We start from the raw sequence: 27,135 nt of genomic DNA on the forward strand, positions 1-27,135 counted from the left end.
TTAAGGTGCCTTTCTGAACACTCAAGGACACTAAACAAAAATTAATAAAGTGGAAAAAATAATTTAAAATAAGAACAGGGGAAATAAATGGAATTTGAAATGAAAATATGAATGAAAATAGATAATTAGGCAATTATGAGAGTGGGCCTTCATTGACTAAAAAAGTTTTAGAATAAAAGCCTCTAGCCTAAATATCTTACCTGTACATTGGGATGATCGGGCATTATTGAGCTAAACTGAGGCTGTTGCCAACTTATCCACAGAGCTGGGTCTCTGGCCATGTTGGCAGCAAATGGGTGATATCCCTCCTGTTGGCCATAGACAGTGAAGTACTGAAGAGAAGCCACGCAGCGGCCAAAGTTTAGCCTCCCCACCTGGTTCACTCCAACACTGACCACTGGCAACAGCCCTAAGACACCAAGGAAAATAACTGGGTTGTATGGGGTTGTTTCTTTTGAAAGAAGAAACTGTGTTTATGATTCATTTTCATTTTACTACATTGTTTAAACAACGAACCATCACTGATCTCAAAGTCTTTGGCAGCCAGTTCTGAGCCTCTGCCATCAAATAGCAACTCCCCATTCAGTGTGATCATCATGGTACATTCATCCATGTCCACCAAACAACCCACAACATCGCCTTTCTGCCACGGACGTCCCAGCGGGTCGGCGCCCTGATGGTACCACTGCGCCTGAACACGATGAAAACCAAGAGTTCAGAAAGAGGGAGTCAAGAGCAAAATATCACATTGAATTTTGAAAGAAAGAAAGAAAGAAAGATTTTTTGATTTTTACACAAACACTTTATTTACACAAATTCACACTTTTAAAAAAACAGTGCTAACAACAAAATAAATAGAATCAACAAAAACTAGTTACTCCACAAGGAGTTTTCCACTGTCCGATTGATCCAAAAGTGTCCTTTACAACATTCAAACACACACAAAAAACATTGTCTCTCGCCCGGAACAGAAATGGGCACTGGTCTGACATAGTAGGATCCTACAGAGGGAAAAAACAACGGTGGCCTGTCACGCAGGCTCCAGCAGGGGGGGGCTCCATCCCTTCCCAGCCAGTCGGCCTACAAGCTGGTGCTCTTGTTGGACAGTTCTCAGTTGTTTCCTGGCTTTGCCCATGTGCTTCTTCAGCCTGAAGATCTCAGGGTCAGTCAGGTCCGACGTTGCTCTGTGTTTGATCCAATGGCCGGCTGACTGGATGAACAGGGGCTTGTCGGGGAAGTAAATCCCCAAATCAGGGCCCCTCATGCCTTTGGTCTTCGTGAGAAAGTTCTTGATCATGCTCTGGGGGTACAAGTCATCCCTCTCGCTGTCCGCCACCGTGTTCGACAGCTCACTGGCATCGGACGTGTACTCTTGGTCGCTGGTATCTGTGGCAGCGGCTGCATCCTCCAGCCGTCCAGCTTTTCTGTCACCACCGTCGTTCATTCCATTTTTCTGCTTTCTGCGCCGCTTTGCGGGAGCTGGCCACCATTCAGACACCCCCGCTGCCCTCACTTGTACCTGCACCTCCCTCACCCAGCTCACCTGTGCTAACGCTCACCTCACCCTGCTCACCTGTGGTCATTCCTCCCTCACCAAGCTCGCCAGCCATTTTCCCTGGCACCCCACGCTCACCTGTCTCCTGCCCCACGTCACCTACAGCTACACCCTGTTTGCCGGTTTGACCCATGTCCCCCGTCTCTCCTGCCTCACCCAGTTCACTTATTTCACTCATTCCATCACCAGTCTCACCCAGCCCGCCCAACACTTCAAATGCCACCCCAGTTGGATCCATTTCCTTCCCCGCCTCACCACTCTCGCCAGTCACTTCCACCACCATCTCCACATTTTCATTCTCTCCACTCACCTCAGTCACACGCACACACTCACTCCCTTTTCCCTCCGCCTTCGACTCCATCTCCGCGCCGTCCGGAGCAGCGGGGGCCCCCTCCGCACCGCACCGCACCGCACCGCCGACGCCTCGCTGCCGGAACGGGTTCCGCCGCCACCGCGTCCGGGACGGCGCGGCTCGGACAAGCCCTGGCGAGATGTCCCTCCTCGCCACAGTTAAAACATTTAAGGGCAGAGGAGGTAGCAAATAAAACGTAATCAAAGTCGCCCACACGGACGACAAAACGCTAATTAAACTCCTCCGCCCTGCTGTTCAGAATCACGCGCACCTGTCTACGGTGAGACACTACGACCTGCAGCCCGATAGTAATTTTCTAATTGGAGACACCAGTTTCCCATGTCGGGACAGTTCTTTCGCCAGGAACTCATCGCTGATGAACGGCGGCACGTTGGACAAGGTAATCCGTGCCGCCGGCTGCGTCAGCGGAGTCACCTGGACGAACTGCCCCCCTACGGTGATCCCTGTCTCCACCAACATGTTGGCCTGTTCCACCTGCTCTACGAACAGCACCACCGCCCTGTTCATGCGGGCGGCGGACTTCACGGAGCCGTGACCGATTTCCTGGCCCACAGCCAGAGCCACCTCCTCCACACTGAGCACGGAGCCCGCTCCCACCTTCACTCCGTGTCTCCGGCTCAACCCGGTCAAGTTGGCGTTCGCCGCCATGACGGCCGCACGCGGTCGGCCGCCCCACAAACTCACACACACACACACACACACTCGCTAAACTAATAAATGAATACAAAGCACACAGAAAATAAAACTATATTCACTACCATTCACACTCACACAGAAATAGGAAACGCGTTTTTGCACAGTATTTCATTCGTTCTCTCTCTCTCCCGCTCGCACTCCTTCCACGAAAGAAAGAAAGAACACTACAGCCTCAGATAAGGGCCGTTTAAATGGACCTCTAGGATTATGTTTTAATCATCATATCAAAGACACTGTAGTGTTTTGATTGGACTTTTTACTTTTATGTGTGTCTTTAAAACGAAAGGTATGGAACATTTAAACAGTGGTTCTCTGAAACCACAACCTTGAATAACAGAAAGGCTCATTTTAGCATGACAGAGAAAAAATGTCTCCATTGTGTAACCACATAAATAAGGATTGGCTCCCCTTTGTAAAGAATCACATTCAGAGAAAACACAAAATTTGTGGTATTCAAAACATAGTTAAGCTTTTTCATGCCTGCAGGGACAAAGTAATGAGAAAACAATGAGCTGAGAATGGACTTAGTTGGTGTATGAGGAAATTGAAATGGAACCCCTGAACAACATGTAAATGCATCTATTCATGCACAGTCAGGGTCATACATCTATAAAAGCACAAGGTGAGAAAAGTGTCACCAATTCATCCTTCAAATTAGAAATGTCTCAAATCTGTTCTCAAGCTTGTAAAATAGCTATCTAAAAACTAAAATAACTATCCATATTTTGGGGTCTTGCAATTTTAATAACATTTAACAATGATACTAAATACAATGAGGCAGTAAAAACTGTCACCATACCTCAAATCCATCAAAAACAAATGCTTGGTCATCTGAACCAAGCTCTCTGTCTGGAGTGCAGCTTGGTCGGGTCCAGCCAACTCTCATTTTCCCCGCTGTCACTGCCTCAAATTCAAAGTACCACTTTCCCGTGGATACAGTGTGTGACTTATCTGGTCTGAACACTCTACATTTCTCAGCAGAGAAGAGACATGGATTTGATAAAGAGGCTGTGAAATCAGGAAGCAGAAATATAAATATAGTTATCTGTAAAGTGGTTTGAACTGTTGCATTAACTGGAGAACATGTGGGTAATAAACCAATGCTAAAATGCTATGCAATTCCACTTATGCTGTAGTTAATAAGAGTATATTAAATTAAAATAATGGCATGACATTTCTATCTGAGCCCAACCTTGTTTCTGATTGTGGGTCTCCAGGCTGTAACCTAAGGCTAGTAAGGTACCAACCACTTCTCTGACACGGTCTCGGCCCACCTTCCTTGTTCTTTGATCGAGAAAGCTGTAAGGGACAAGACACGGGCTCCGCTTTGCTTTGACATCCTGAAAAAAGTAGATTTCATTTGAAAATCAAACATGTGTTAGCATATTGTGGGAATGTGCATTTATTTTACTGCAAATGCTATTAAAACACTATCTGAAAGAAAGAGAAGAAACTCTATGAAAGAAAGAAATTTAACTTTTTCTTCAGCACTACCTGGATAACAGTAAAAATGGCACAGAACATAAACCTGTTGGGTTCCATAGGTCCATCCTTGTTTGATACGTTCTCTGGCCCAAATATTGTGATCATTCTCTGCCAACAGTCTCACCACCTCTTCGTGATCTGAGCTAAGACGTACCTGGCTCAGGTCTACTGGGGCAGGCCTGTAGCCACTGGGCTGCTCATACCTAACAAAAGAATAAAGTGGCACACACATTTAAACTCTCTGAAATGTTTCTGATATTTAAAACAGTGAACATGTGAGCTGGTGCAGGTGCATACTTTGCAGCCAGTGATATGTATTTGACTCTGTCTTCAGAGTGATCTTCATTAAATCCAATGCGGAAACCAAATGCCAGAAGAGTTCTTTAAAAAGTAAAAATCAAATGAGAAAGATTAATTTTCTTTTTCTTTTTTTTAAATCATGCAAACTTTAGTATTTACATGACCCTGCTCCTTTCTACACAACATATGGAGCTTCTGAGCATCACAATTAAGAAACATCTAGTGGAATTAAAGTTGTTTCTATGGTATGTTACAAATAGAGGAGCCAACCGGAGCGTATCCTGGGCAATATGAAGGTTCTGGTTCCTCTCAGGTTCTGACAACTTGGAGAACTCCACCAGACCAGGATCATTCTTCTTCACTTCATCTCTCACCTGGTTGAAGTTAAATTAACATTTAATCCTAACAGGTTCACCAAAATTAAAGGTTTCCCCTATTGAAAGTGGAAGTGACCATTAACAAGTGTTTATAGTTCAGTTTCTAATATAACAAAGACAAAATGTCCAGAAAGTTAAGATATTTTATCGAGGCACTGAAGTGAAACAAGAAAAAGCAAAACTGAGATGATCAAATTGATCGGAGCCGTTAAGAGTCAAGTGTCTGAGCCACAACTGACTTTAGAAATTAGTCTTTCTCTCATTGCAGATTGTTCCCACTGGTCCAAACTTCATGCTTTCTGAGCACCTGCCAGAGTTTTAATAGGACTGAGATGAATGCATTTGGCCATTGTTCTAAAGCCCAGTGATAACATGAACCTAGACTAAGAGCAGAGGTCTTCAAATGATCCCTAAAAATACTCTTTCTACAATGCCTATGCACCCTGATATGATTTCCTGTGTTGAGCTTGTTCAAGCTTGCTTCTTAATTTCTTTCCTTGTTCTTGGAATGATGCATCATATTGGTGTTTTAAAAACTGTAACACTTTCCTCTTCATTGTGACCTTCCACTGTGTTAAGGAGTTAAAGCCTCATTAGCAACACTTGCAGCCCTTGTCAATACTGTAGTGTGTTGCCGGTCCCTGTTTTATAATGTTCAGGTGCCGTTGGGAAGCCAGCTGACTGCACAAAGCTGAATTGGTGTTTGGAAAGCAGTAATTCATATGGCAGCTTATATTTCTGACCACCCATGTCTATAGTAACCTTTTCCATACTTGTGGGGAAATTGTTTTATTTAACTTAATTTAATCAGTATTTTGGCAGTATTCTCATTTTAATCAGTATTTAAACTGTACAGTAGAATAGTTTTCCTACAGGCCCAAATGTCCATCCAAGATCAATTTTATCCATTGCCCAGAGTTGATGGATATTTTCAGCCATTTTCTCCCGGATGTCTTCAAGCTGTGGTGGCAATGGCACCTATGATGGTAAAACATTTAAATGTTATTCAACTAGAACATGTTGTATTTTAATGTAAGCGCTAAATTTAAAATTGGTTAATAACTATTGGCAGTATTTAAATCAATGTGCAATTAGAAACAATTTTTATGTTTCAATGAAAATCTCAATAATTTTTACTTTGCTGATGTCTACTGGTGCAGGAATGAAGACCACTGGAGTGGAAGGAATCAAGGGGCCAAAAAGATCATGTTGTCCTTCTCCATGATTTAAAATGTGTGTTTGACATGCTTCTACTGTCAGTTTTACTTTTGGGAGCAGAGCATCAGAGCACGGAGTGAAACCTGGTGGGGGCAAGAAACGAAACTCTCCATGCTGTCCACCGAAGAGAAAACGTATTCTGATGTCCAAAAAAAGACAAGGAGTGAAGAACCAGGGTGACTGGAGGCAACATATGAAACTCATGGCATATGAAAATGTGCTTCATTAAGATTCTAGTGTGGATTATCTTTGGGGCATGTTTACTTTTTAAATAAAGAGAATCTACTCACTTAACACCAGCAGAGAAACTGACAACAGGATGGAGAAGACCTTCAGCAACAAAGTTTTCCAACATGCCCTGCACAGGAAGACCGTTGACTCGGAAGGAGATGCAGGGAGCACTGAGGTCAAGACAACAGCTGACAACATCACCATCTTTCAGTGAATGAGGGAAGGGAGAGCTCACTCTGCGTCCCACACCGCCTGCAATTCAGCAGATGCCTTCCGCCATCAGTCATCAATCTTTTAACTTCTGAGCAGATCATCTAACTGTTCTCAATATCCTGAATCTCTACCTGACCAGAGGTGAAGGCCATCAAAGCCGTAGGAGCACAGATCATCTCCCACCCCATTACCTCCCCAGCCTTCACCTCCAGAGGGTCTGGGGCGATAACCTTCAGTGGAGGCCCAGCCCACGCGCAGATGCGTAGGCTCAGATGTGACAAAGGGATCCAAGTCATCCACAACCACTTCATAGTACCACCTTCGATGCTGGGCCGAGTCGTCACCAAGAAATAAGAAGATATTTGGCCTCATGCTGTGGTATCATCCAGAGTGCCCCGATGTAAATAAAGACATGTAATAAACACAATAAACAAACATAAATAAAACATAATATAATAAAACATTATAACATGTAATAAATAAAAACAGCTTCCAAAACAGACTTATGACAATGGAATGCATCGTTCCATTTTGGGGGGGGGCACATTAATCAGAAAAGCACAGCAGTATAAAGTGTGTACTTCTCATGCAGCAACACCATCTCAATGTGAGAAACCTTCAATGACTGAGAGATAAATATTTATGAGGGGAAACAATTCAGTTAGATAGACCAAACCGGAGAAATGTGTGCAGAACTCTGAAGTCTCAATGACACAAACTAACAATGGCTGCAATCACACTTGCTAAAGAGCACTTGGTTAACCAAACAGATGAGAAAGTATGAGAAGAAGCCTCAATTTATCACTGGTTCTGTAAATAAAGGAGAGAACGCAACATCGGCAGATGCATTTTTGTGAAATAAACTAAATTTGAAGCATGATTAAAATGAAACGGCTCAGAGCAGAACTAAAGAAATACACTGAAATTGCACCTGGTCACTTGATTTATCAGGCGTGTTTGGAGCAGCAGGTCTCGGTCTGGCAAGAGTTTGTCACAGATGAGGTTCTGATTGTACCGCACTGCCACACCATGGCACACACACAGAGAGCACAGCACCTCCAGCACCTGCAATACAACATGTCAGTACTTCTCAACACAACTACTCAGTAAACACACAACAACCATAATTATTAATGCTACAGACAGCATCAGAATTAAAACCAGGTATGTTCATTTCCAGAAAAACATTTTATTACAGTAATAATATTCCAATAATAACAGATTATTGGATTTCAGACTCTAAATTCAGAGACCATATGTAAACACTAGTAACATTCATCAATACTGAGACACTTCTTCAGACAGTAACTTAAAAGATATTTCATGATTGTTATTTCAGCTATGCTAAAAGCTTCAAAATGCCACCTTGTGGTTGAATCCATGCTTCTCTAGAAAAGAGATAACAGAGTGAATATGGATTTCTTTGATGGCATTGATAGCTTCAGGACTTTCCAGTAGAACACACTGCAGAACCTCCAATACTCCTGAGGATGACAACAGACAACTAACTAATAATAACAGAAATAATATATATGAGAAACTTTTATCTGGAGTGTACACAGCGTAGCTGTAGTTGTAAAGTGTTTAATATCTTATGGGAAAATTTGAGAGAAAATAGAGAAAACACAAGAAATTCAACAGACCGGTCGAGGCCTCCAGCCAGTCCAGCCTGCTAATCAGCCAGTCTATAGAAGTGGAAAAATGTGCACAGTTCACACGGTTCCCCCGGAGCACCACGGCTGAGAGGGGAAATACAAAGACGCTCAAGATGAGGACTTATTTACCTCTCTTAGTGACTCTCTTAAAACAATGGATTGAATTAGAACTTAACAGAAACCAATAAGGAAAATTAAGAGTGCATTTTGTTTCCACGTTAGTTGCTAGCATGTGCTGAAGAGACAGGTTTAGGTCCTTTATTTACAGTAAATCATTAGAGCTCACCAAGTAATTTGTAAAAGCCATTGAGGCTGGTCTCCACCTCCTCTTCTGAGTCCCACTGAGAGGCACCGATGTGTTGGTGCAGATGATCAATGCAATCTAGAACCAAATCTATCACGCCCTGAAAAGAAGATTCATTTATAACAGTAAGAAACATATTACACTCATCCATTCATTCACATTGAGAGTCACCTCTTCCTGAAACATGTTCTGTCGATTCTTTAGTACCACCATGGTGTGCTGTGTAGCTTCATGATCTAATGTCTCCACTGTAGGCTGGAAATAATTGATCAGGTCCTGAAGACTATGTCCTAATAGCTCCCTTGTTAAACCGACAGATGTGTGATTTCCATGAGTACAATTATCCAGTTTCCTAAGAAAGAAATAAAGACATAATGTCATTGCTGTAACTGAAAACATAGTTTTGCTTTCATAGACAGGAAGCTAAATCATATTTACAAGTTACCCCTCAGATAAAATGTACCTGACAAAGTGAGTAAAGAGAAGAGAAGCACTTCGGATCAGTCTGGCAGTGTGAGATTCTTCCCTCTGACAGCGAGACAGCCTCAGCCCATCATCCATGTGACCTTCACTGTGCAAAATGGCCCGCTGACAAATATTTGTGGTGATTTGCATAAGGATCAATGCTTATTGGACAATCACTTTGATCATCTTAAAGGAATACCTTCTTTTGAGTTGTGCCAATGCGTGAGGACTTAGCATCAACAGATTGATAAGTGAGCCAGAGTCCCGAGTCCACATGCTGAACATAACAGACGGAGTCGCCGTACTTGATCGCTGGGCTCCCCATTCCATCAATATTAGTCTTTACACAAGAATCAAGTTTCTCCTGTGAATACATTTGGAGTTAGATATTATTCTGGAGTAAATAACTGATCCTGAACTGATGAACTATTGAAAAAATCGAATGACCTTTTAGTTTCCAGACACACATCATCTTTGTGAAAGCTCCATGTATTTCTTACCTTTGAGGATCGGAAGCAGAAGGAGGTTGTCTTGACGTCAGCCTTGTCCCGGTCAACCAAATGTAGACCTTTCTCCTCTGTGAGGCCCATGTACCTCCCAGTAGTCACATGGCACAGTCGGAAAGGCTGTCCCCAGTATGTGTGACTACCACTCCAACTGATTAATGTCAGGAGTATTAAGAGGTTTTTAACACTTTTAACAGGGTTTTGCTCACTAACACCTTACTGATAAAGGGAAAGATCAGTTGATTGCAGTTGTACAACACTTACACAACGTGTAGAGTCTCTAACCTCCAAAGGGAGCGGGCATGGCAGGAGACTGATTCGGTTTCATAATGCATTACCCTAAAAACAAACAACAACATGAGGAGAGCATCCTTTAGAAGTGAGGGAACACAGATTTAATAAGCTCACTTCTGTGGCTCTTCTCCCTGCTCTGTAGATGGAATGGTCAAACATGCATCACTGTGGCTGTGGTGGAGCCAAAATGTGTCTCCACCTTTCAGGTATCCTAGAACAGTAACACACAGAGATGTAATTTCCATGAAAAAGAATGTTTTTTTTCCTTTACAGAACTACAAGAATCCCATCTGTTTTACAACATCTCCACACGATAATGACTCAAACCTCTTACACTACCACATAACTTAGCTCCAACAAGCAGCTGTTAAACCTGCCTTGAGCAACTCCACCTCCACAGTAGATGGGAGCGACGCTCCAGAGGGTCTGCTGGAAGGATGCATTAACGCTCAGGCTGTCAATCACACTTCTGCTGTCAAATCCTGAACCAGCAGATAGATGCTGAGACAAACAGAGTGGTAACATCACCAAAGATCTCATCGATTGATTAACAAATCATGATTAACAAATATTGAGTTTTCTATGACAGCGATGGCTGTCAAAATAAACAAGGTTTCACTGTAATCGGGGGGAAGAGAGAACTTAGTCTGAAACATAAAACAGTTGAATATTTCAAGCAGCTTCTTTATGGAGCAACCTAAAAATGGACATGGCTGCTCTGACTCACCAGATATCTCTCTGAGGACATGTTAACCAGTATGAGGTCATCTCCAACACGCACTTTCTCACCCTCTGACCTCTGTCTGGATGATGGGTGGACTATCCACCAGCATGTCTCACCTAAGCAACATACAGGAAAGACAGCACATTTAGGGAAGTTTAAAGTGTTTAAGGCTTCTTGAGCAAAACTTAGATTATCATTAACAAGTATTTCTATTTGCAGATTTATATCGTCATTTATATTGTCACCATCACAAAAGCAAGAGCTCTATTCATCTTCATACCTCCTTTTTCTTCTCGCAGACCAACATCAAACGCCAGCTTGTCAGTTGAGGACCGAGAAGATGACAAACAGCTGAGATACTGCAGATCCACAGACATTCAGTAAACCAACCAAAGAAAACCTTAAATTGTCTCAGCGTTGTGTCAGATTGACTGACCATGCTGCTGTCTGAGTGCAGGAACAACACTGCCTGGCCATACAGAAGCGTACGATGGCTTCCTCCAGCTGATAACTGTGTCAGCAGGAAACATAATCAGATTTGATGCATTCTTAAATTCATATGGTAAAATGTAATCAATACCAGTGAATGCATGCGTTGGAACAGTATTAGTCTTCTTGGTTTGTCATGAATTGTACGTGTGATTTTCCTGGTCTCACTTCCCATCTGGGATTCTTCTTTTATCTAGTAGTTATGCTTCTCTCTTGTATTTTGTCCAAATTTCCACTTCGCCTCTCCAGTGTTTCCAGCCTGTGACAGCTCCATGTCAAATGAAGTCCAATTATCTTCATCCTCCTTGTGATCCCTGTATTTCTCACTTAAGTATTGTTTTCCATTTGCTTTGCAAACTGCTGCTTTGCCCCTATTTAGCTTTGGATCTGCTAATCTCTCTCATACAAATAATTTAAAATACTTCTATATCAGTAATACACAGAACAAGAAAAGAACTAAGCAGGGTGAATCGCGTGCAGTTTTCTGTTGTGTGAGAATACAGTCTCACCTCTGCAGCCAAATGCTCAGTATGTGACAGCATCTCCTGTAGAGCTCTAACAGAGAGGCAGTTAGCCAGGATGAAGCCACACACAGACATGTCAGGTGGAACATTCTGTGAGAAAGAAACAATAAATGTGTTATTTATGTACTGAACTGAAGAAGCCTTCTGGATAGAAGGCGAAACATCTTCAAGAGAAGAAACCCAGTCCAGTTGACATAGAAAAAACTACCTTGGTTATTTATGTAGCTTCACATCCATTTGACAATTACCAGCCGTGGAAACAAACAGTGCAAATGAACAATGGAGTAGAAATACAACTGCACGCAAAAATGAACGAGACAAAAAACTGAACTGCTTGTATCCAATCAAATCCAGTTTTATAGCACATTTAATCAGCCACAGTTGCTCACAGCACTGCATAGTAATAAAAACACATGGGTTAGCAACACAAATAAAGTATGTTGTACAAAATTTTCATGTCAAACTTTTATCTTCACTAATGAACATTTCTTCAAATGCACAAGAATGGGTTGGATCACCAACAGCCAAACTTTAAGATTTTCTGGAGCCCCAACGGATATCGGTGGCATTGCACATAAAGTCACTTCCACGCTGAAAATCACTTTATCCATATACAGTCCCATTGGTCCCATTGTACAGTCTATGATCAAACTACAACAGCTGGGCATAAAGTTTATAAAATTTTATAACATTAATATCCCAAAATATAGATTTTAATGGTATTTAATAGCAGGTAACAGCCTGTTATATATCTTCTGTCTGTCAGATTTAATTGGGATTTTGGTCAGGGAAACTGAAATCTGTCTAAGAAGATAAGATCAGCCAAGTCTGCAATCTATCAGATTTCCAGTTTTAACCCTTTACCAAATTCTTTAATTTACAGGTTCAGTTTTTGACCTGACCCCCTGAGACATGATCCTTTTTGTATATTTGAATATATGTCCTACAAGCTTTTTACCTTGCAGTTTGAAACGGGTTCCAGTCTGCAGAGCCTGGTACCAAATCCCTCTGCAGCGAGGCAAATCTTTACATGTTCTCCCTGTGAAGTGAAGGTACTCTGCAGAACCACTTCATCCCCCTGTGAGAGAAGTGCAAACTCCAAAATTACTACTCAACAAATATTTTTTAGACCTAAACGTTATCTTAATTCTGTGTCCTAAATAAAAGCTGTATCCTGCATCTATTTAAGGCCCAAGAGATGACAGCAGGGACAGCAACACCTATTGTACCCCAGCTATCCACCACCATTTAAGGAAGATATGGCATGTCTGACCCAAGATTCACCCGACATCCCACTCATCATATCAGCGGCATTCTGTAATCAGTCCAACGTGCAGACGCCCCAACTTTAGGACACTTGTTGGCATTAACTGCAGAATGGGTCAGCCTCAAGCTCCTCTTGTATATATTTGGTCTAAAGTCACGAAACACAATCTAAAACATACTTGTGTTAGTTCCTCCTTCACTGGTTGTGAACTGTGCAACCCATTATTTTCCTTTATCCAGTAGAAAATTCTTCTACTGCTCAAAAAACATAAAAAGGAGGCCTTTAACCCAATGTAATTGGAATTGTTTACATCAAAATAGCAAATACTGTATCTCAAAAGCAGTTTTTGACAGGATCCATTTCATAACATTTTTATTGTTATTTGCTGACTAACCTGATGACAGGATTCATCAAGAATTAGAACTTTTCACTTAAGTTGAACAATTTCCAATAGGAAGCATTTCATGTATTAATGATGTATCTTCAGGATTTCAGACTGACTCACAAAATTATTTTGTCCTTTTGTTTGCTCTATGCTCACTTACTCTCTACATGAGTAGCGTGTGTGCGTGTGTGTGTGTGTGTGTACGTGTCTTCCATCAACACACACGCTCTCAGTGTCCTGAACTTATCAGTTGACACGGATAACAGGCTTCAAGACAGTGTGACACAAGTGTCTTAAAGTAATGATGAAAAAATTTAAAACTGACAGTACAAAATGACTTCATTTTAATGATGCTACAGCATCAGTCAGCTGTGAATCACAGATTACTGATGCTATTTAAATTGGAATCAGTAGCTGCCAACCAATTTTAAATAATTTGTATGAATCCAATGTGATAAATTATATAAATTAGATTTTGTATATATATATAATTTATAATTTATAAATATATATATGTGTGTGTGTGTGTGTGTGTGTGTGTATATATATGTATATCTATATATAGATATATATATAGATATACACAAAAGCGTGGAATGAAAACTTAAGGAATAAGTAAGGAATGCAATATAGTGTTGGCCTACGTTTATGTAAAATTATTTGTTCATAAACGTATGATAATGAACTAGCTCTTTTTTGATTTTGGTAAAATGAGTGACTGAAGTAGATAACATGAAAATGAATTAAACTTATATAAACCTAATATTATCTTTATATACCACAGTGAGTTGATAAAGGTAAAAAAAAATTGTGTTTACAAACTAACTTTATGTAATTTTATAGTGAATCAAGCTGTTTAAAAAAGGAAATAAACTCAGTTAATTGGGTTTGCTAGTTAGCTTAGTGAATTTACTTTCGCTACTTTGCACTATTAGGATTCACTATTAAAGCAAAACACTTTTGAAAATGTCTGACTTACTGTCCGCAGAAATTGAAATTCCTCGTCCGCTTCTCCAGAGTGAGACATTATTTGAAGCAAACAGCGCAGAATAGAAAAGATGAACTCCTTTTGGAGGCAGCGCGCAAAAACCCAAAGTTAAGGAGGAGTGGCCACATGGCGGAAGTATGGGCGGGGTCTGTGGTTAGTGAGATCCTATAAAAGATGACAGTCAGCATGGGTTTTTCATCATTTGTGGGCTAAATGAAGAGGTTTTATATTAATAAGAAAATCATTCACACACATTGCGTTGAAATTGTATTAGCCTAACTTCCAAGGTAGTTTTCTCTGTCAACTGGACTGGGTTTCTTCTCTTGAAGACGTTTCGCCTTCTATCCAGAAGGCTTCTTCAGTTCTGAAATCGCCTAACTTCCATAATTTAGTCAAAATTGTAGTTGTTGGCATGTCCCACTCAAACCTCTGTCTAAATTAAATTTCTCTTTCCTCAATCTCAAAGGCTCTCCCAGAACACAATATTAAAATAATCTATATTTGGTGGCTTTCCTTGCTTTTACAAATACCACAATCTGCAGATTATTCAAACTAGTTATTAGTCCAAGTATGCTTTTTAAATTATTTTAAAGAAATAATTAAAGAATATTGAATTATTTGAATCCTAAACCTTTTGGTGCAGCTATTGCCTAATTTGACACAAACAGATAAACTGATGTCACGTCTTTCCTGATGGTAGCACACAGCATGATTTAAAAAGTATTTTCTTTAAAAAAAAAGACCTACAAACAACTAAAGGACAATATAATAAACTTATAGTAGAGTTCATTTGATGCATCAAAGTTCCTCAAAAGTGCTAACCTTTTCCTTCATTCAGAGAAACTGTTTACAGTAATATTCTAAAAGTCACACCAGATTTCAGATTTGATATTTTTTAAAACGTCATTTTTTTATTTAACCCAATTTAACACCCTGAAACCTAAAACATTTATGCCCATATGTTCCCATAGGACATAAGGTCTAAGGAGGTTAAATAATGTTAAACCTTTTACACTTCTCTCAAATTGAAGTACTGTTGAGAATACAAATGAATAAAAATTAGGTTTTTAGGAAATGATATGCAAAGACAAATATGTTGGAATTTGTCAAATATTTTATTCAATGAAACCATTTGCCTCGAGTACAAAGTTTAACGCAATGAATTTGTGAACTGAGCCATGATTTTCACAGGCCTCAAGAGAAAAAAAATGAAAGCTCTCAGATTAGGAAAAAATATCAGTGAAATATTTATCAGTGTCTTTCAGCTGAGCCTGAAAGTGAATACGCTCCAGTAAACTGTTCAGCTGGTCAGAAAAATCTGTTTATATCTTAACTTGGATGCTCAACACATCATTGAGTTTTTAAACTAAAAGCACAAGACATTTGACTTTTGTTCTTAAAGGTCTGAACAGCACAATAGTCTTAACTATCTTTGGCATTAAATATAAATTGAGCACATTTTGGTTGACTCCTAAATAACATTTCAATACTTCATTTGAGCAGATACAGATACTGATGGGAAATTTCAATGACAATTTCTGCTTTTATATGGTAGTCATGTTTTTAGAAGTGACCATTACACCTTCAGTGATGCAGTTTACTGCTCATATTTGGGCACATAAACAGTTCCTTGAAAATTAGTACATGACCAATATTAGGGCTTTCATGTCCAAGAAAGGTTGTTTTTTTTTATTTATATTGCAGCCTGACTTTCATCCAAAAGTTCCATAGAACTAATCAACAAACTATTGCATTTCATCTGACATATTTAATCCATCTTTGGCTTTGTCGCCAGTTAAAGGTCACTCTCCCCGTAGAGGGCAGTGGAGAAAGCAGTGTAGTCTAGCGCCCCCGGTGGTGTTCCAGGGCCACTGTAGGCTGGCATCCTCAGAATGCAGTACTCTGCTTGTTCTGGGGGGAGTTCTCTCCTCAGCTCCTCCACGAGTATGTAGGGCTGCAGAAAGAAAATGGACAAGCTCCCATTGCCATTTTAAGCATATGAGCAAAGTTATACTTCATAAATCAACATGCCACAGCCCAATAACGGCTGGAACAAAGTAGATTAGCCTCTGCTAATAATATCTGTTCATATGCCGCTAAGCCACAATAACACACACCCCCTCACATACCTTGTCAGCTGCCAAGATGCGGAAAGATGCCACGACCTGCTCGGCAGTGTCGGTATCTGCAGTCTCTCTGGTCATAAAGTCAATGAAAGACTGGAAAGAGACGATTCCTGTAGCGTTTGGATCCACCAGCATCATTATCCGAGCAAACTCCACCTCCCCCTGAAGATAAGGTGCAGGAAAATTATGTCACAAATACCATCATACCAAAGTTCGCAAAACCATACCAAGACAGTTTGTACAAGTCGTAATTAGGGTAATAAACAGTTATCGTATCGTACCAGGTCGTAACCCATAGAGATGAGGCAGGCTCGGAAGTCATCAGTGTCCATAGCTCCAGTCTTCTTCTGTAGTACGAAACCAAAGAAGAGAATATGAAAGTGTAGAATAGAGCCAGTTTAACAGTGGCTGCATCTAAATTCTTCAGCAGGGTTGAATTTAATGAGACTTTTACTAAACAACTAAACAACTTCATAATGTTGACATTTACAGGACAGTTTCTGAACTGACGGTTATCATTATATTTCCCTCTGCTACCGCTTCATTAGCTCAGATGTTTCAAAAAGGTAACTGAAAATGGGCTGTACCCTGTCAAAGTGGTTGAAGGACGACCGGAATTCATTCATCTGCTGCTGACTGATGCCTTTGGCATCACGGGTCAGGATCTGGGTCTCGATTTCATTGATGGTACGAGCGATGGTTGTGAGAAGCAGTTCCCATCCCACACGGATGTGCTGTTTATGAGGAGACGCAGTAGAAGTCTGAGCACATCGAAGCTTGACATGATATCAAATGTTCAGCTGTATAATAGAATACTGGACCTCCATGGTGTAGTTGGTGTGTTTGTTATCAAACACCAGTGACTCCTGAATGAGCTGATGGTCTCCTTCCAACTTGTCGATGTTGAGCTTGTAAGCTACGATGACGTGCTCAAACTGTTTCAGCTGGGTCATCTGGTCCTCCAGAGTGCCTCCGATCTCAAAGGAGCATCGGCCAATTTCCTACGAGGACAGCACATGCAAAAAGAACACCACTGTAACCGTGAAGCTGCCTTCAGTCCTGGACATCATTTGCTTTGAGATTAAATTTGAACTGTGTCTCTGTGTTATGCCAGCAGGTCTGACCTCCATTCTCGTTTGTATCCAGGGTCCAATGAGATTAGCCTGAGCAGCAAACTGACGTCTCAGCCTTTCATGAGCATGCTGGCGGGCCATCTCCTCCTGGAGGGCACTATCTCTTTGAGGAACTAGCTTCTTCACCTAGGGGATGTACGCAACCCATAAACATTCCCATCTTATGGTTGATGCATCCATCGTCAGCTGCGTGTTTTGTCGCTGTCTGCATGTGAGGGTTAAAGCTACCTTTTCCCACTTGTTGAGAAGTTCCTCGATTGTGATGATGCTGTAGGGGTTGACGATCTTGGCCTTGATGCCATAGCTCTGGGAAATTTTCAACACCTCGTTGTGGATTCCCAATATGGCCTGTCTTTCTGAATCTGCTTCAGGTAGAGTAGCTTTGAACTGCTCATGAGCTGCAATTAGACTCTGGAATGATAAAGGTTGTTGATGTTGCTTTTTGCTGTAACCATCCAGCTACACTTGAGTGAAATGGATACCCACCTGGACCTCCTCAACAGTATGCACTATGAACATGTCCTGCAGGTCCTCCATAGCTCCCTCCATCCAGTTGTTGAAAGGGGCAGACCTCTTGGCAAACTCAAGAAACAACTGATCAATGGTCTCCAGCAGTTTTTCTGTCCTCTGGGAGGATTACATGTATCAAATATCAATTATGTCATTTTAAGCCCCAACCCAGCCCAGAATCCCTAATCAGCCTAATAATTTGCCATCGTCACATCTCTCACTAAAGTTCCTAAAACAAACATGCCCTCACCTGTTCTGAGGCCTAATCTCAGGGTGCATTACACAGATATGGCTTCACTAACCCCACCCTCAGTATGGGATGGTGTGGAGGGGATGATGGACAGAAAACAGACCTGTCCCTGTCATTCAGACCTGCTGCTTGGCCCTTTTCCCAGGGCCTCAAACATGTGCTCGTCTGAAATGAGCAACATGGATCAGAGGAAGTGGCTAAGTGGGCTTCCAGCCAGTGATGTTACTGGCAGGACTTCAACACCTCTTTCACCTTATCCCCTCCTTCACCATCCCAATTCACTATCCTATCAGGGTCAGGTAATATAGAGGGGATCCAAATATTTTTTCTTCTTGGCCTGCATTGCTCACATCTCAATGACAGGTGTCTAAATATGCTTACACTGCCCATTTATTCAACTGCCCTTGGATGCAACTTCAGTTGTGTTTCCTATGATCTGAACAAAGGGTGGAACACTTTCATTTACAAAATTTATTCTGTGATGGGCAGATTTAATGTCAATGTTCAGATGAAATCTAAAAAACCCTGGTTCAATAGGAATTTGTGGAAGCTAATGACACTGGAGATGCTGCATTAAGGAAAGCGATTCAAACTAGAAGAAAGACTGACATGATGCTTTGTAAAAGTTTATGGAACAAATATAACCCTGAACTACATTGAGAAATCTCACGTTTACATCTACGCCTGGAAAACAAACTCTCTTAAAAGAAGGAACACGAAACCCTCAGAAGTCCCTCTTTAAAAATCCTGGGAGGGTTAACTGAAGCTCATCATACAACAGCACTCCTGTGGAATGAGTTACAGACTACATGCAAGAACTGTAAAGACAAGACAATCATGATGAGAGGGAAGGATACAATAATGGAAACACTCCTGGTGTGAAACTCACAGCCGCAGTTGTTGCCTCACCTCAAGTGCCTCTCTTCTTTTCTGGGTTAGGGTTCCCAGCTTGTCCCACAAGTCACAGATGCTCTGACAACGTTGGTTCACAGCAGCCACGTCATGATAATCCAGCTCACTGGAGGGGGGGGGGGATTATTACTATATCAAACTGCACCAACGTTATACAACTACAGACCATTATACAACTCAATATTGATACAAATAATACATTTATCCAGTTTTTCCACAGCTTACAAAGTAACTTAAATTTATTAGACCACCTTTCAAAAGAAGTATTTTAGAGATCTTTCAGAAACTTGTTTCAAACCAAAACCATATTATCCATAACTTAATTTTGATTATGATGGATTGGAAGCCCAGGTCATAATAATCACTTTTATGTCTTAAGGTACAAAGGTTCTCCAGTTTTTTTTTATTTATATATATATATATATATATATATATATATATATATATATATATAAAAATAAATAAATAAATAGATAAAATCCATATATAGAATGACCAAGACCTTGAAATCTATATGGAGTGGATTTTATTAGTTTCAGAAGACACATGAACACATCACCATATATCTGAATTCAGTAAGTCACCAAGAGCCTTCCAGTTGCATGTTTTATGTTAATCCTTTGGATAGTAGAATCCGTCATACATTGAATGGAAGTGAGACAGCATGCGGGGGGCCACTGGACCAGAGAAGGGGTATTTTAAGTTGGCTTGAAGCCATTGAGAAGATGAGTGCATGGGACTGGCAGAGTTAAAAACTACTGGCAACTCCCAAAAGCCTTGTGAAGGAAATGAGTAATGGGGCATGAACACTTCCTCTTCCGTTTCCCTCTTTTCATGTCCATACTCCAAAATGGATTCATACTCACTCAACTCTCCAGCTTGGAAGACAGGTTGTGGAGATGGACCAAAAGAACTAAACATTTGCTCCTCAGCTTCCATTTCTGAATTACCATGCTTCAAATTACCCACATAGGCCTCAAATTCCCTGGGTATGTATGGAGGGGGAGGGGGTAGAACTGTGACAGAGTAGTGAGAAGTTTTGGAGGCAGAATCTGGAGTTGCAGAATTTCTGACTACATCAAAACTGAGGACTGGATTCCACCAAGATGGATTATCGATATTAGAGTTGCTATTCGAGAGGACTCCTGTTGGGTCTGGATCATGAAGGAACGAGATGGCAGGATGATCTGGATCAGTAGGCGGAGGAGGAAACCATGATGAAACATGGGGGGCAGAAAATGCCATTTTAGCAGCACCACCCATATTAGACTCCTGTGGGATCCAGCCTTAAACAAGAGAAATTTGTGCTAAGAGATCATTAAAAACTGACAGGTCTACTCCAGTTATTAATGATGATGTCAGTGAAGATACACATTTACCTGTTTTAACAGGATAACAGAGGACATTCCAGCATAGCAGTGAAAGGAGCAGCACCTGGCTGTCAGAGAACCAGAGTCAGTGGAGGGATGTTAAAATATAAGCAAAGAAAGAACATGTACACTTTAGAAAAAATACCATCACATACCTTGTAGAAAACATAATGGCCATTCTCCGAAATGCTGAAATGTTGTCTTTGTCCAAATGAGCACAAGTTAAATACGAGAAAGGATCCAGACAGATAACGATGGGCAGCTGTTCTTCACTGAGTGCTGATTGAAAATGTCAGCAGGCCTCAGGATGAGTTGAAGTGCTGAGCACTTCTCTGAGAACAGGTGGGTTCATATATCACCTGTAGCGCCAGTCAAAATCTACCTTCCAACATTTCTTCCAAGTAAAATGCAGCCAAATGTGTGTTCCTGGACATTTAGAATATCAAACCCACTCTGGCTCTGTAGCATTGTGTGTTTGCAGAGCCAATATGCATATATTACCTACAGGAGTGCTGATATCTGTTAAATTGAGTACATACTTAAGTTCCTGTGCAATGGCAGCAATCTGCTCCACTCTGTCCTGATGTGCTGCCAAATCGCTCTCAAAGGCCTCGTGTTTTCGGAGCAATGCTCTGATTTCTGTCAGTGTGGCTGTTTCATAGTCTTTCTGGGTGAGGAACACTTCCTTACCTGAATATTGATGCATGAAAAGAGACAAATTGGACTGGCGATTAGACAGGAAATGGAAATCAAACCACAGCTAAAGGCAAACTCTGAGACGTTCAAAAACATCAGAGATGAAGTCATATATCTCACCGCTCGCCCAGTTCTCATGATTTGTTGCCTTCTGGCGAAACTTTTCAGCTAGGTGATCCAGCCTCTCTAGCCTGCGGATCTCTGTGAGCAACCACTCCTCGTAGCCTTTCTCTGCCTGCTCCAGGCCCTGCCACGCACTGGCTATGTCCTGAATTTAAACAAATGAATGAGTAAACAAGCTGAATCTTCCAATATCCTCTAGTTATCTGATGTGAAAAATAAATGTGTCACATAAAAAAGTAAACACAAGTTGTAAATGACCAAGAATAATAAAACTCTGGCTTACCGATACCATCTTGCCCTCGGAGGGCATGAAAGCGGGGCGGTTGCTGATGCGTAACTTGGTCTGCAGGGTGTTGAAGTTGATTTCCAGTTGACACTTCTCCTGCACCTTCGGGGGCTTGTGCTGGCGCCTGTAATCCCTGAAGTCCTCCAGCTTCCTCTGCATCTCTGCCATCGTCTTCTCAGGAGTTCGGTTCTCCAGCCAGGGGGTGGTGCGGCGGATCCACTCCAGCAGCTGGAGTGTCAAACCGTAACATAACAAGTGAAGACCAAGAGCACTGAGAGACCTCCGTGTTGAGATAACAGCATGTCAGCAAAGATTATGAGTTTGTGTCTTATCTTGTCATAGTTACTAGGTTTTTGGTGTAGAGGGACATCATTTACCTCACTAGCAAGTCTCTCGTACTCCTCCATCATTTTCTCGTTTTCCTGGTTGACACCCAGCACCTTACAGATCCTGTTAGCAGCCGTCTCTGCCTAAACTCATATATGCGTATATTGTAAGGGAATTAGAATACCAGGTCCAAATTCTCTGACTCAAATTTCAGAAGTGAAATTAGTCACCTGCTCAGCTCCAGCGAAGGCGTGGTAAAAGCAGGACACGTAGGTCATGATGGCTCGTTCATCGGGCTTTGGGGTGTTAATGATATCTGTCCAAAAAACATGTCAGGTCAGATTTGCACACAACAGGTTTAACTGTAACCTGAGTTACCTTCTGCATCCAGCATTTTGGGAATGTCCAGGTGTTTTTCTGCTATGTCAAAAGCCAGGTTTAGGTTGCCCAGAGGATCATCCTATATAAGGAAACACAATTTCACTGCAGAACAATCCTGGACTTAAAATGCCACCACACTGACCTCTGTGCTATGGTGGACACGTCTCACTCCCTGCTCACCTACTGCACGTGCATGTGTTACAGATCTAACTGTTGTGCACAGACCTAGAAAAGACATTAATTGGCAAAAATCCTGTTTTTTTTTGTTAATTCATTGTATCCACTAAGGATAACTTGGCTAAGGTAAAGCTAAGGATAACTTCTTCCCACTGCCATGACTTCCTGTTTTTAAGACCATAAGAAAACAACAGCTTATAGCACCCCCCCCCCCCCACACACACAAAAAAAAGCCAGTGAGGTGGATGAGTGTGTGGGGGGGGGGGAATAAAAGGATCATGCTATCATGCTTCAGCTATTGTCCCCCTCACTGTCCCACTTGAAGCTGGCATTACATGACAGAACCAGCTGCTACCAGACTGATACTGGGACAGAGAGATGAGTGGAAGGGTGGGGAGTTAAAATGATGACTGAATGAACTGATGGAAGGGTAGAGGGATAGAAGGATGCCCCAAGGCCTGTGTGTGTGTGTGTGTGTGTGTGTGTGTGTGTGTGTGTGTGTGTGTGTGTGTGTGTGTGTGTGTGTGTGTGTGTGTGTGTGTGTGCCATCTCAGCTGGCTATAAAACTGCAGGCTTAGCAAATACATTCACCTGGAGCCAGACTTAACAGTTGCCTGCTACTGAAAACTGTCTCCAGGCAGGAAGAGCAGATCTGGAAACTGTGAGTGGATGTGTGAATATTTATGAGACCAGGTGATGGGAGTTTGTTTCATTACATTTTGTTGTTTTCTCTGTCTCTCTGACACATAAGGACAGTCATTTTTGCAACAGTCATTTCTGATATGTTTTCCTGGTTGCCAGGAGCAGACAGCCGCTGACTGGGAAACACTCTGGACAACCAGTGAATGAAGAAGCTGGCTCGTGTTCCTGTGACCACTGAAGCATAAACATGCACATTATTTCTTTCATTGTGTCACACCAGAAATGCAACAAAAGCTCACTGAGGCCCTCATCTGTTTGTTCACTTACACTGAGGGGTATATACTCTTACAGGGATCACCTGCTGACTTGTCACGAGCTGGACACTTAATGGCACCATGAGGAACTTTGACATGCTGCTGTGTGTCTTTTGACTCTCTAATCGGGCAAACAGGCTCCTCCTGACTCCTCTAATGAAAGAGCTCAAGAACTCAAACTGCTTCTTTTGAGACATCCCATATGTTCATGTTTGTTCACAGGTGTTAATTTGTAAGAAGCATTCATTAGTGTTTAGAGACACAGCATCCCCGTTAGGAGTGACACCACATGACACCTTGTTGAGCTTAGAGTAGTCGAGAAGGTCAGGTCTGTGTCTGTGAATCAGGGCGCAGAAGGCCAGGCCATCCTTCCAGCTTTACCGGGATGATGAGTAGAGAGAACAGCACGTCAGTTCAGACGTATCGACTTGGCAGAGCTGCTGAAGTTCAGTTTCAGCAAATATGTCTGGTGTACCAAATCAACCCAAATCAGTGTTAGAATGTGTCCTGATATGTATCATCCCTTGTCCAGAATAGCTATGGTTAGCTACGGGCATGAAGAAAATAATGAGATACCTAACTGATGAGTCCCATTACCTGACATGGAAGTTCTGAACATTGACATTCCTGTAGGGGGCAGTCTTTCTCTGGCACCACAGAAGTAGGCCCTCCTTGGCCGACGTTTCTGAAGAAAACATACAACTGTAACGCAACCAAAATCATTTCTATCAGGTAGATGCTGAAGCTCAGGCTCTCACCTTCTACAGAAATGTCCTGAATGGCGAAGCGGAGGATGATTGTCCAGATCATTCCCAGAGTCATTTTCACATTTCCATCCACAATCTCTGAAAGGAAAACATCCATCTTGGTCAACAAGCTGTGAACCAGTGCTCAATGTGATGATCGCGCTGGGATTTACAAAAATTCCTAGTGGACGAGGAGAGATTCTGATACCTTCAGCTCCAATAGAAACCAGTTTTACTCCTTTGCTTGAGATAAACTCTAAAGCTTTGTTGACATTAGCGATTTTATGGAAACGCATCTTTCCTCTGTCTGGCTTGGGTAATCTCTCTCCTGATAAAGAAAGACAAACATAAGAAGTTTGTCCCATTGCTGATGTATCAGTAAAGAGCTGGAGTCTCACCTGAGATCACCTCCAGAAGTAGCATGAGTTTGAGTCCATTCCTGAAATCTTCCTCAATATTTTCAATCTGAGTTCCAGCCTTCCTCAAGTGGGAGTTGCACCAGGCCGTAAAGGTCTAAGACCACAAAGAGTTTCACATGACCAACCTTTTTATGTCATCTTCAACCATCCAGGGCTTAAATGTGCAGTACGTTTGCTGCCTCTTTACCAAAGAATGAAATGACAATATGAAAACATACACAAGATTTTAACAGATCACTTTTGACCTTTGACCTTTGCTGCTCTGTGTCAGAATTAGCTTGTTAGCTTACACTGTCCACATTATTTACTTTGAGAAACTGTCGATCCTTTGTGTTATTTTGACAAAGTTCCTTAACAGTTAGCATCGGAGGGCTGTGTGGATAAAGCTCCAGACCACATTCCAGCTGATAGAAGGTGTTAAAATTAGACTGCTCTGCTGAGCCTCACGATAACAGACCTGCAGGAGAAATATCTAAACTATTCAGGGCATCAACGTGAGTGGAAATGTCACAGGTTTAGTGGCAACTTCTGTCCCGTGTTGCTCCTTTTGCCAACAGTAATGGATGAAACAATGAGGAGATGTGCACGTGCAGGTCACACTGGGCCTTATCCTGAGGCGTCTGACCTCTGACCCCAGACAAGACTGGCTTAACAACTTTGCTTGTGGACTGGACCTTTTCTGGTTGACAGTTCGATATTTTCATATTACTAGACCCAATCAGAGTGCGTAACAATGAGCTGCTGCCCTCTGTGTAACCACATGGCCCCCTGCCCCCCTCCCAATATTAGAGAAGCAGCCTATTGTTTAGAGGAACAGATTATTGATTACTGGAGCAGCCTATTGATTAGAGGAACAGCCTATTCATTAGATGAGACATCTATTGATTATAGGAACAGCCTATTCATTAGAGGAGTAGCCTATTGATTAGAGGAGCAGCCTATTGATTAGAGGAACAGCCTATTGATTAGAGGAACAGCCTATTGATTAGAGGAGCCCAGCAGTACAGAATTACCACCCTCTGCAACATCAAAGACTTCACCAGTGTTCTTGATAAACCTGTATAAGAGAGGTCATCAATCAGCATGAACCCACCACAGTGTGAGGAGGCTAACATGCCTGCTAAAACTGAAATAGACTATTGCATCGTGGCAGGAGACAGAAAAAAGTTTGAGGGTATTATTTGAAATTGGCGTCTGAAAGTTCCCCCTGATGGATAAACAAAAGCTGTGTGGGGATGCAAAGCAGGGGTATAAGGTATATATAACATCCTGGTCAGGGACAAAGTATCCTCATCAGCTCCTAGAGAGCCAGAAAGAAACCCTATGCCAGTGTTACTCACTGCAATCATCATTTGTCAGTCTGGGCTGTCCTAAGCAGCTGCTTCTGGACAGCTTATAAACTCCAAACTATGATCATTAAAAACAAAAATAGTAGAAACGGCTGTGGGGACAAACCACGGACCTTGGGTTTTTGGACTGAGCAAACAAAACAAAATGTTGTCATTTCTTTGGTGGTGACACAGGGTTGTGGGTTTCGTTCTTTTGTGGCTAGTGTAGTGGCATAACCCAACTGTTTCTAAGCCCTAAAACCAAGTATGGAAGGCAGGGGCTATATTGAGCTGGTGTGATGGAAGAGAGTAGTTCTTCATACTTTCTATAAACAAAAGAATTCCAAACCAAGGACACTGGATTAACCCTACAATAATGCCTTTGGGTCTGGGGTTAAAATTAGATGCAGCGTCCATTCTAATACCGAGAGCGTCATCATGTGTTAGAAGCATCTGTTGACAGCTCACATTCCAGGCGTATCAGTGGAGAGGCAGCAGTCCGGAGAGCTGCAGGAAGGCAGAGCTATTGTTAGCGGGTACCCACCACCGCATCCCAGCAAGCCTCCCAACCCTGGTCGCTGACCACCGACTGTGTCAACTTTAATTTTGTTTCGCACTGCAAAGAAGAAACACTTCCGGTTCCACGAACTACGACTACCGTACAAAAAGGTGTGTTCTCAAATCGACCAAAAGCCAAAAAGATGATGGCAGTAGCACCGTGAATGAAACAGTTTTATTGTATTTACTAGGTTAATAAAAGACGTTGGCCATTAAGCGCTTTATTTTGAAACAGATTACCGGATGTGCACCCCTCTTTCGACAATCTCTGGACGATGATGCCGGAAATTCCACTTTCTGTACATAAACTGAATCAACTATGTCTTTTTATATTTTTTAAAAAAAATCACTTAAATTGAACTTTGAGAAGAATATGTGTCAAATTCTATTCTGTAAAGAATGCGTGATGGATAACTTTGCAAAGTATTCCTTAGACTTGCCTTCCTCTGCTGTTGTTCCCAGGCAGGGTCCAGCAACATGTCCCGGTCCCATTCCTCCTCCTGCAACATGTACTCGTCCTCGTAGCCATTATCATAATGCACCGTGTTCTCCATCATCATCATCATTGTGACTCAAAGTTCTCAATTCACCGACAGCTTCGCTGTTTCCTGGCTGGTGTCTTCTGACTCGCCCTTGTCCTCCTGACCCGACAGATGTCAGTCCCCGGTTGTCCCAAATCAAGACGCGACGGCGTCATTAGTACTGAAGAGTCACGTGATGCCCCCCCCCCCCCCCACACACACACACACCCACACACACCCTTACCCTTAAACACACGTGTTGAAAGG

The 27,135-nt window shown here is 41.9% G+C and overlaps 3 protein-coding genes across 7 annotated transcripts in view; all 3 read right to left on the minus strand.

Annotated features, from left to right (window-relative positions):
• LOC130534091 (ryanodine receptor 2-like) overlaps positions 1-14,174 on the minus strand; it is a 52,026-nt gene extending 37,852 nt beyond the window's left edge. For all 5 annotated transcript variants that reach the window (XM_057047981.1, XM_057047980.1, XM_057047982.1 and 2 more), the window contains exons 1-28: positions 14,041-14,174; positions 12,368-12,487; positions 11,395-11,499; positions 10,833-10,907; positions 10,677-10,755; positions 10,400-10,512; positions 10,050-10,173; positions 9,787-9,883; positions 9,643-9,717; positions 9,373-9,529; positions 9,072-9,236; positions 8,871-8,995; positions 8,579-8,759; positions 8,390-8,507; positions 8,092-8,187; positions 7,814-7,932; positions 7,380-7,513; positions 6,580-6,821; positions 6,295-6,487; positions 5,924-6,143; positions 5,660-5,764; positions 4,680-4,783; positions 4,407-4,490; positions 4,153-4,312; positions 3,817-3,964; positions 3,424-3,632; positions 517-691; positions 201-409 (exon numbers count right to left, since the gene is read on the minus strand). In XM_057047981.1, coding sequence (XP_056903961.1) covers positions 201-409; positions 517-691; positions 3,424-3,632; positions 3,817-3,964; positions 4,153-4,312; positions 4,407-4,490; positions 4,680-4,783; positions 5,660-5,764; positions 5,924-6,143; positions 6,295-6,487; positions 6,580-6,821; positions 7,380-7,513; positions 7,814-7,932; positions 8,092-8,187; positions 8,390-8,507; positions 8,579-8,759; positions 8,871-8,995; positions 9,072-9,236; positions 9,373-9,529; positions 9,643-9,717; positions 9,787-9,883; positions 10,050-10,173; positions 10,400-10,512; positions 10,677-10,755; positions 10,833-10,907; positions 11,395-11,499; positions 12,368-12,487; positions 14,041-14,088 — 3,780 coding nt within the window. In that variant the 5' untranslated portion in view covers positions 14,089-14,174. The remainder of the gene's footprint in view (positions 1-200; positions 410-516; positions 692-3,423; positions 3,633-3,816; positions 3,965-4,152; positions 4,313-4,406; positions 4,491-4,679; positions 4,784-5,659; positions 5,765-5,923; positions 6,144-6,294; positions 6,488-6,579; positions 6,822-7,379; positions 7,514-7,813; positions 7,933-8,091; positions 8,188-8,389; positions 8,508-8,578; positions 8,760-8,870; positions 8,996-9,071; positions 9,237-9,372; positions 9,530-9,642; positions 9,718-9,786; positions 9,884-10,049; positions 10,174-10,399; positions 10,513-10,676; positions 10,756-10,832; positions 10,908-11,394; positions 11,500-12,367; positions 12,488-14,040) is intronic.
• Positions 14,175-15,145: 971 nt separating this feature from the next.
• actn2b (actinin, alpha 2b) lies at positions 15,146-27,030 on the minus strand. The gene is made up of 21 exons (XM_057046717.1): positions 26,788-27,030; positions 24,441-24,555; positions 24,251-24,370; positions 24,055-24,141; positions 23,894-23,981; positions 23,593-23,671; positions 22,161-22,242; positions 22,013-22,098; positions 21,833-21,925; positions 21,453-21,683; positions 21,167-21,314; positions 20,890-21,040; positions 18,978-19,086; positions 17,795-17,935; positions 17,537-17,719; positions 17,300-17,434; positions 16,997-17,176; positions 16,763-16,909; positions 16,457-16,522; positions 16,179-16,337; positions 15,146-16,003 (listed from the first exon to the last, which is right to left on the minus strand). Exons 1-21 carry the CDS (start codon positions 26,911-26,913, stop codon positions 15,845-15,847), a joined length of 2,685 nt encoding a protein of 894 aa, XP_056902697.1. The 5' UTR covers positions 26,914-27,030; the 3' UTR covers positions 15,146-15,844.
• LOC130533394 (uncharacterized) lies at positions 19,490-20,640 on the minus strand. The gene is made up of 3 exons (XM_057046741.1): positions 20,506-20,640; positions 20,360-20,418; positions 19,490-20,266 (listed from the first exon to the last, which is right to left on the minus strand). Exons 1-3 carry the CDS (start codon positions 20,526-20,528, stop codon positions 19,593-19,595), a joined length of 756 nt encoding a protein of 251 aa, XP_056902721.1. The 5' UTR covers positions 20,529-20,640; the 3' UTR covers positions 19,490-19,592.
• Positions 27,031-27,135: the final 105 nt, after the last annotated feature.

The sequence above is a fragment of the Takifugu flavidus genome, chromosome 11 (assembly GCF_003711565.1).
Source record: "Takifugu flavidus isolate HTHZ2018 chromosome 11, ASM371156v2, whole genome shotgun sequence".
NCBI lineage: Eukaryota > Metazoa > Chordata > Actinopteri > Tetraodontiformes > Tetraodontidae > Takifugu > Takifugu flavidus.

Bases quoted from the DNA above. Each gene is read 5' to 3' on its own strand.
- LOC130533394 (XM_057046741.1), bottom strand. From the start codon at position 20,528: ATGGCCATTATGTTTTCTACAAG. The intron at 20,419-20,505 runs GTATGTGATGGT...GTTCTCTGACAG, and splicing joins GCCATTATGTTTTCTACAAG to CCAGGTGCTGCTCCTTTCAC. The intron at 20,267-20,359 runs GTAAATGTGTAT...CTCTTGTTTAAG, and splicing joins CTGTTATCCTGTTAAAACAG to GCTGGATCCCACAGGAGTCT.
- actn2b (XM_057046717.1), bottom strand. From the start codon at position 26,913: ATGATGATGATGATGGAGAACACGGTGCATTATGATAATGGCTACGAG. The intron at 21,684-21,832 runs GTAAATGATGTC...TTGACACTCCAG, and splicing joins ACGAGAGACTTGCTAGTGAG to CTGCTGGAGTGGATCCGCCG. The intron at 17,720-17,794 runs GTGGGTATCCAT...TTATCATTCCAG, and splicing joins ATACTGTTGAGGAGGTCCAG to AGTCTAATTGCAGCTCATGA.